The 9775-nt window shown below is 35.1% G+C and overlaps 1 protein-coding gene across 1 annotated transcript; it reads right to left on the bottom strand.

The window, feature by feature from the left end:
- Positions 1-6199: 6199 nt before the first annotated feature.
- Positions 6200-8510, bottom strand: LOC108510824. Its single transcript, XM_039118820.1, has 3 exons — positions 7809-8510; positions 7490-7664; positions 6200-6801 (listed from the first exon to the last, which is right to left on the bottom strand). The coding sequence occupies exons 1-3, from the start codon at positions 8508-8510 to the stop codon at positions 6200-6202; spliced, it is 1479 nt and encodes a 492-aa protein (XP_038974748.1).
- Between the last annotated feature and the right edge of the window lie 1265 nt (positions 8511-9775).

The following is a 9775-nucleotide window of genomic DNA, read 5'->3' on the forward strand; positions in this document are numbered from 1 at the left end:
GAGATATCCTTCAAGTTGAAATCTCTCACTTTCTTGCTCAAGGATCCTGCATTATTAACAAAATTCTTTTCTTTCTTGAAGAAAAGTCATTAGTTTCTTCAAGATACAAACCATTCATCCAACATATTTTTAACTAGGTGACGCAATATTAGATATGACAATAGTTGAATATTGAGTCACTTTACTCAAGATATTGCCTAAATATAAGCAAGCACATATCACTTGAACTAAAGAGATAGTTTCATTAACCAAGATGGTTCAAGGACAAGCATGTGAGGCAATAGAAAGATTTATCAAGGTCAAATCAATTTCTTATTTTCAAAATCAATTTAGTTTAGATTTTATTTGCTTAAGATAATTATCAATAAGACACGCTAGCTAAGTTTTAATCAACTAATCTTAAATAGTTGTTTCTATCAAAATTCAGATTATGATTTATTTGTTAATAATAAAATATGATTCATTAAAGTTAGATTGAAGTCTTGCACAAGGGCACATAATGAGCATACAATCTGGTCTACTAGCTGTATGATAAAATAATTATTCTATCATGCTTCAATACAGCTTTAAAACAATAGATCTACTTTGCTCATCCTGTTCAAATTCTACAAGATGGGGTCATAGATATACCTTCTTCATGCCAATCTTCTATAAGAGTTTTCTTGTGGACAAACTTTGGTCAATGAAGATCCCCTTCTTGTTTGTCATAATTTGGAGTTCGAGAGAAAATGTTAATTCATTCATCATACATATTTCAAACTCACCTTGCATGAGCTTAGTAAAATCTTCATATAGATCTTCATTTGTAGAACCAAAAATGATGTCATCAATGTATACTTTGAGCAAATAAGATATCACAAGTTCTTCTTTTTGATGCATAGATTTATCACTATTACTTTCTATCAAAAAGGTTACTCAAGCTTTTATATCATGCTTTTGATGCTTGTTTCAAATCATATATTGCTTTATCATATTTGTAATGAGTGTTTTCAAATATGGTGGTTATTTAACATATATCTTCTTTAATAAAATAAGCACCTAGGAGTGCATTCTACACATTCATTTGATAGAATATAAAGCTCATAAAGCAAGCAAATGATAATGGTGATCTTTACTTCTAATCATGCAAGAATTTCATCAAGATCTATTTCATCTTTTCTTGATTTAGTCTTTTAGTAATCATCAATTTTACTTTATTAAGTGCATTTCTGAAAAACTCAATTTGGTTCTAATTATTAACAAGTTTTCAGATTGTTATATGTAAAAGATTAACCATATACATATATAATTTAATTTTAGTATCTTGATAATAAATCATTAGTCTCATAAAGAATAAAATGAATTCGTATTTCCACAACTAGAATCTTTTCATGAATGTTCTATATGCATTGCTTGATGAATGATATTCAAAGATAGAAATATCTTTATCAGATTTGGCATTATTTTCATAAGAACATATATAACATGTACGACTGAAAAATATGAAAGATATGCAATAGTTCATTTTTTATTTTTCAGAAGATCAAAAGGAGTTTTCATCAAAAATAGATCTAATAGAAATCATATGTATGACAAGCAGTGATGATAGCTTTCAAAAATCATTTAAGTAGATGACTATCATACACAATTGTCTTTTTCATTTCTTCAAGAATTCTATTAACCCTATTTTACTTATGGTGTCCTTGGTGCTGAAATAATTATTTTCTGTATAAACTTTATCAGGATTTTGGTTTTCAACACTGTGCCATGATACTCTTTATCTTCACAGTTTGGAAATCTTTTTCATTTGAAACACTTTTATAAGATTTAGCAAATACAGAAAATACCTCAATTTTATTTGCCAAGAACAAATCCAATGTAAGCTTTTGAAAACTTAGTGATGGAAACAACATCCTTAGATTTAGAAATTGATTCTTGTTTGTTTCCTTAGTTAACATGCATAACAAACTTTGACCTTGCATAAGATAATCTAAGTAAACCAATGACAAGGTCTTTTGAAATTAGGTCCATACTAGCATAAGGTAAGTTTATATGCCAAAAAGGATTCTTTGATCTTAGTATTTAAATGCATATATTCAAAGGTATACCAAGTACACATTCTCATGTTTATGATCAATAAAAATAATGCCATAGATAAAAACTCTTAATCAAGCATATAGAGAATTCATAGAGTTATTTTTAATTAATTAATCATTTAGCAACTTATCCAATAGTGAGTAGAGCATACTATAAAATGAAGTGATTTGAATATATTTTCTTTTCATACCAAAAATATCACTTATATCACAAAAATGATTAATACTTGCAAGTTATGTTTTAATCAACTAATAAAGTAATTTCAATACGAGAGGATGCAAGAATTACTTATTTCATTATTTCTTTCATTTAAATCATTCTTCTTAATTATATTTAAATTCAATTCTTTAACACATGTCTAGAGCACCCATTGTTTAGATAACATCTTTCATTGGAACCTTGGATAGCTAGACATACTTGCTGAAAAATAATCATATTTTCAACTTAGGAACCCAAGCTCTTTTGGGTCCTTGTAGGTTAGCTATAATTGTTCCTTTTGGAACCCATATTTTCTTAATAGCTATTTTGTCCATAAATTTACAGATTTTAGGATTACAAGGGATGTATTTCAGTATCCTCTTGTTGAATTTAACAAACATAGATCTAACATAAGTAGTAGATAAACTTTTAGTTTTCTGTTTTTGCCTTTTAGGTTCATCAAATTTGTAATGTATAAATTTAGGAACAATAGAACAGATTTTACTTAGCTTTTGTTCCTGTTTATCAGTATTATAAGAATCTGTTTTAGAATAATTAAAAACTGTTTTAACAAACATATTCTTGAAAGATTTTTGGATGTACCAAGGTTGATATCCTAATCCAACTTTATCAAATTCAGCTCTTTGATTATTTATCATTAGGTTCAATTTTTCTGAGCTGAAGGTAAATCCTTCAACAACAAGTTTTAATTTGTCAACTTCTTTAGTTAATCTTCTGTTATCTTCTGAAAGTAATTCATTGTTTTTCTTAAGTTTATCATGGCTTTCAGTGAGAAGTTGATTTCTTTGATTTAGTTCTTGATTTTCTTTAATTAAGATTTCAGTTTTATTAGTTAGTTTCAGTTTTTCATCTATTAGAATTTGATTTTCATTCTTCAAGTTCTTGTTCTTACAAATAAGTTTCTTATATTCTAAATACAAATCAGAAAAGGCATCGTAAAGTTCATCAAATGTAAAATTGCTTTCAGTTTCAGCATGTACCTCATGTGCCATGAAGCATGGATTTGCAATATGATACTGCTCTTCTTCTACACATGATGTTTCAGATTTGTTAGTGCATTCATATTTGTCTTCAAGCATATTCCATATTTCTTTAGCAGTCATGCAAGAAGATATGCAATTAAACTCATTCCTATCTAATGCACAATATAATAGGTTCATGGTTTTTGAGTTTTGTTGAACCATTTTCTCATTATGACTAGTGTTTGTGTGTGTTCCATTGACTATAATGTACCATAAATTATAATCAAGTGATTGTATGAAAATGCGCATGCGTGCTTTCCAATGTGTATAGTTTATGCCATTAAATAGTGGAGGTGTATCAATTAATTGTCCTTCTCCTAGAAAACTATCTATTTGAGTTGTCATGATCTTTGGCTCTTGATCGTGAGATCAATAATTAATCTTAGAGCACCTGCTCTAGTACCACTTGTTGCCCAATGTGACAACCCAAGAGGGGGGGTGAATTGGGTCTTTTAAAAACTTTTCAACTACTTCTAATCTTTTAGAGTTAATTAAGCTAAGTTGTATGGATGCATAGTGGAATTTAAACTTAGCAAGAGTATGATTCTAATCTAATCAACTATTAAGCAGCGGACTCAATAAAAGATTAGTCTAAGTTTGCCCAAGTATGCAATTCAATACAATGAGTCTTAATGCTGTTATATTGAATGAGACTTGATTAAGTAAATTGAATATGCTTGCAACTAAAAGATGCACGGAGAAGAGTTAAGCAAGCATAGTATCTAAGTAAGTAACTGAGTGAGGAAGTTAGACAACAAAGAGCATCACAAACACAACAAAAGTATAGTGGTTCGGTGCATCCCAGCACCTACATCCACTCCCCAAGACCTCTTGGGAATTTCACTATAATCCCTCAGATTACAGCCGGTTGTTTTACAAGCTCATAACCCAACTTGTTGTTTTGCGAGATCACAACGAACTCGGTCAGTTTTTACAGGCTCACCGACTAGAACTAACTGATTGTTTTCACGGGCTCACAATCCAACCCAGTTGGTTTTTCCAAAGGCTCACCAACCACAACCTTACAACGATTGTTTTCTGGGTTCACAATCAACCCAGTTGGTTTTTCCCAAAGGCTCACCAACCACAATCTTACAACGTTGGTTTTTCCTTTGGCTCACCAACAAACCTTAACACCTTGATTCAATCCCTCGATTGAATCAAGTTACAAGATATTAGACTAAGAATTTAAAGCAAATACAAGCTTCTTAACTAAGCAAATATAGCAAATATAAACAATTAGAGTAAAGAGAAGCCCTCAAACGAGTTTTAAAGATGAAGGAGCTCGGCTTCTTCTTTACTTGACCCTCTTCTGATTTGGCATGAAGTAGAGGATCACCGAGGCAGCACACGGATGGAGAGGAAGCTTTGGGATTCACTTGGATGCTCTTCTTCTCTCTATTTTACTTTGAATGGCCCTTTTGTGCTTATGGAAGATTTCTCTTGTAATCTCTTTGAAATCTCTTTTCTAAATGTTTTTTCCCATTTCCATACCTTCTCCCCTAGCTCTCCTCTTGATTTTATAGCTTTTGATGGCGTGGAAACAAAAACTAGCCGTTAGAGACAAAAATAGAGCCGTTATGACCCGTCTGCACATTCTGACAATGTATCCGTTGGGCTCGGAGTCGACTCGCGCGATCTGGAGACGACTCGGCTGTTACTGGAGTCGACTCGTGCTTGACTGGAGACGACTTGGCCACTGTTCCAAATTTGAATTAATGTGCATGCTTTGTCCTAGAGTCGACTCGGACCAAACTGGAGTCGACTCGCCAAAAGCTGGAGACGACTCGGGCACTTGGGGGTCGGCTCATTCTCAGGAATCCAAAGGACATATTTCTAATTTTCTTCCTCGAGTCGACTCGGATTCTCTTGGAGTCGACTCGGCTCTCAGAGCCCAAAAACTGGTCCTCTGTCTTTCAAGTAGAACTGTCTCGGAGTCGACTCGCGCTTTCTTGGAGTCGACTCGGCTGGCTCGTTCACAGTGTTATTCTTTGATCTTCTTTCTCTCAATATGCTTTCCTCTGAGAGTCGACTCTTGCACAGTTAGGAGTTGACTCGCCTGACTTCGGAGTCGACTCGTGGTCCTCTGGAGTCAGCTCGGTTGCAGGGTCTAAAATTCATTGTTCTGTCTTTCCTCTATTACTCTTTTGAGTCGACTCGGAAATGTTGGGAGTCGACTCGGCATGTATCGGAGTCGACTCGAATTTTTGAGGAGTCGACTCGAGAACTATTCTTTTGAATTTTTCTTTAGAATTTGCTCCTCCAACTTGAATACTTTAAACTTGAAACTTAGGCCAATAAATTGTAGCTTTCTTCCAACTTTTCTTGAGAGCTTTGGAGGCCTTCTTGTATTCTTCCAACTTGCTATATTCCTTGCAAAATAAATATCTTTCTCCTTGCAACACAAACATTAGTATTTATACTTCAAGGTTTTGTGATCATCAAAATCAATCTTTAAATCAATCTTTGGGTCATCAAATATGAACGGCATCATCAGTTTTATGACAAGGGATAAAATGCGCCATTTTAGAAAATCGGTCTACAACAACAAAAATTGAATCTTTTCCCCTTCTAGTTCTAGGTAAACCTAAAACAAAATCCATAGAAACATCAGTCCAAGGGTGACTAGGAATAGGTAAAGCTTTATATAATCCATGAGGTTTCACTCTTGATTTGGCCTTTTTGCAAATGACACATCTGTTGCAAATTCTGTCAACATCTCTTTTCATGTGAGGCCAAAAGAAATGTTCTTTCAAAATTTTCAGAGTTTTAAAAATACCAAAATGTCCCATTAATCCTCCCTCATGAGAATCCCTGACAAGAAGCTCACGTAAAGAACACTTCGGAACGCAAAGCTTATTTTCCCAAAATAAGTACCCATCTTACTTGTAAAATTTTTCAAAAGGTTTTGTTTCACAAGCTTCAAAAACTGTTGAAAACTCAGAATCTTGTGGGTACAACTCCTTGATATGTTCAAACCCCAAAAACTTCGCTGAAAGAGTAGATAGAAGAATATACCTTCTTGATAAAGCATCAGCAACAATATTATTTTTACCTTGCTTGTATTGGACAACATATGGGAACATCTCAATAAACTCAACCCAACGAGCATGCCTTCGATTAAGCTTACCTTGGCTCTTCAAATGCTTCAAAGATTCATGATCGGTGTGAATAACAAACTCCTTTGACCATAGGTAGTGTTGCCACGTCTCTAATGCTCTCACCAATGCATAGAGTTCTTGGTCATAGGTGGAGTAGTTCAGGGCAGCTCCGCTCAACTTCTCACTAAAGTAAGCCAAGGGTCTCTTGTCTTGTATTACGACAGCACCTATACCAATACCAGAAGCATCACATTCGATTTCAAAAGTTTTAGAGAAATCTGGTAAAAGTAATAAAGGGGCGGAACTTAGCTTTTCTTTCAAGGTGTTGAATGCTTTCTCTTGTGCTTCATCCCATTTGAATTCAACACTTTTCTTGATGATTTCTGTCAATGGAGCAGCTATAGTGCTAAAGTTTGGAACAAACCTTCGGTAGAATCCCGCCAAGCCATGGAAGCTCCTAACTTCGGTGATGGTAGTTGGTGTAGGCTAGTCTTTGATCGCCTTCACCTTCTCTTCATCAACTTCTACACCTCTAGTACTTACAACAAAGCCAAGAAATACAACTTTGTCCAAATAAAATGTACACTTCTTAAGGTTAGCATACAATTGCTCTTTTCTTAGCTCAAGTAAAACATTCTTTAAATGCCCTAAGTGTTCATGCAAGTTCTTGCTGTAAATCAATATGTCATCAAAGTAGACAACCACAAATTTTCCAATAAACTTACGCAAGACATGATTTATTAAGCGCATAAAAGTGCTGGGTGCATTAGTTAATCCAAAGGGCATAACTAACCACTCATAAAGTCCATGTTTTGTTTTAAAAGCAGTTTTCCACTCATCTCCCTCTTTCATTTGAATTTGATGATATCCAGATTTCAAATCAATTTTAGAAAAGATAGTGGAACCATGGAGTTCATCAAGCATGTCATCAAGACGGGGAATAGGATAACGGTGCTTTACCGTTATTTTGTTGATAGTACGGCAGTCAATGCACATCCTCCAAGTTCCATCTTTCTTGGGAACTAGCAAAACTGGAACAGCACATGTGCTCATGCTCTCTCTAAACATGACCTTTGTTCATCAACTCTTCAACTTGTCTTTGCAATTCTTTTGCTTCTTCGGGGCTGCATCTATAAGTTGGTCTATTTGGAATTTGGGCATCCGGAACTAGGTCAATTTGATGTTCAATGCCTCTAATTGGTGACAATTCTGGTGGCATCTCTTCTGGAAAAACATCTTGAAATTCCTGTAAAAGAGATATGGCAGTACTAGGCAAAGAATCATCAAGGTTAGTTGTTGAGAGATAAGCTTCCTTATACAAGATCAACATCATTGGCTACTGTGAAACCATAGCTCTCTTAATCTCTCTTTCTTTTGTATAGAAATTCACTTTTTTTTCCTCTTTCTGTTTCTCACTTTTCTTATCAGATTCTTTACTCACAATTTCTTTTGAACTCTCATTTTCATCCTTACTTTGTTTAGCACTGGTTGCTACAGATTTCTTGATTTGATTTTGCTCTGCAAGAACTTGATGAGGGGGTAAAGGAGCCAAAGTGATGTTTCTGCCATTCTTGATAAAGCTGTACTTATTTTTGTAACCATCATGGAGGGTACGCCTATCAAATTGCCAAGGTCTTCCAAGCAATATGTGATTTGCTTGCATTGGAACCACATCACAAAGGACTTCATCAGAATATCTTCCAATGGAAAAAGATAGAAGTACCTGTTTTGTGACTTTTAATTCTCCAGTATCATTAAGCCATTGAAGTCGATATGGATGAGGGTGCTTTTGAGTCTTCAACCCTAGCTTGTCCACCATCAGCTTGCTTGCCACATTCACACAACTTCCACCATCAATTATCAAACCACAAACTCTTTCTTTGACATGGCAGCGAGTGTAAAAGATATTCTCACGTTGTTGTTCATCATTGTTTGTTTGAGCTTGAACATGGAGGGCTCTAAGAACAACTAAGGCTTGACCAACAACAGCATGTTCTATATCACTAGCATCTTCAAGTTGTGGCATAGACTCTTTATCATTTTCTTCTTCAGAAACAATATCCCCATTATCTTTTTCAGATTGTTTGGTCATAGTTTTTTCTTCTTTAGGCCTAGAAGTAGGCTTTTCTTCTTGTTTTGGAGTAGGACTCCATTTGGACTTCCAATTAGATGAACCAGCAGCTTCATGCTTGGATGATGATCTTCATAGCCATGTGGACCACATCTTCAATTTCCACATAATGTTGTAGTTCCACAACATTCGCAATCTCACGGTTGAGACCACAAATGAATCTAGCCATTGTTGCCTCTCTATCTTCTTCAACATTGGCACGAATCATGGTTATTTCCATCTCTTTATGGTATTCTTCAATAGATTTTGCTCCCTATTTAAGACTTTGCAACTTCAAATGTAAGTCTCTATAATAGTGTGAAGGAACAAACCTTCTCCTCATGGCAGCTTTCATGTCATCCTAATTATCAATTGGAATCTCTCGGTTTCTTTTTCGACTTAGAACCAATTGGTCCCACCAAACAATTGCATAGTCAGTAAAAGAAACAGCTGCAAGCTTAACTTTCTTTTCCTCTGAATAGTTATGACAATCAAAAACAAGTTCCATTTTTCTTTCCCATTCAATGTAAGCATCAGGATCATTTTTACCTTGAAAAGGTGGGAGAGAAAGTTTAATCGAACTTGTGTTGCGATCGACAACATCTCAATTTTGATGCATATGCTGGCGATGTCGTCTTGGTCTATGATCTCTTTATCTTCGTATGGAAGCTAGGGAGGTTTCATCATCAAATTCTTCATTTTCACCTTCATAAGTATCAACATGATCAGCTGGAGGAATGGAGGGACGTCTGTTTTGCCTTCTCCCTCGTGGCATAGTGCCTTGCTGTATTTGATTCACTTGATTATTGGCTGTTGGAATGTTAGGGGTTCGAATGACCCTTTCAAGCATTCAGAAGTGCAACAACTTATTCGAAAGGAAAGATTGTCACTTTGTGGTTTGGTGGAAACTAAAGTTAAAGAGAGAAATAAAGAAAAGGTGGCGAACACCATCTTTCGAAATTGGGGTATACTGTGCAACTATAATGCTTCTTCTCATGGACGGATTTGGATTGGTTGGAATCCTCAGGAGGTGGATGTGGTTCGTATAAATTCATCCGACCAAGTGATGCATGTGCATGTTAGGGATCTTGCTAAGAATTCCTCTTTCATTGTCTCGATTGTGTATGGTGATAATTGCCCTATTAAGCGGAGTGAATTGTCGGCTGATTTAGTTTCTCGCTATGTGGGATGGGAATCTTCTCCATGGGCACTCATGGGGGACTTCAATGCTATAAAGTCACAAGAGG

This window comes from Phoenix dactylifera, unplaced genomic scaffold (assembly GCF_009389715.1).
Source record: "Phoenix dactylifera cultivar Barhee BC4 unplaced genomic scaffold, palm_55x_up_171113_PBpolish2nd_filt_p 000421F, whole genome shotgun sequence".
NCBI lineage: Eukaryota > Viridiplantae > Streptophyta > Magnoliopsida > Arecales > Arecaceae > Phoenix > Phoenix dactylifera.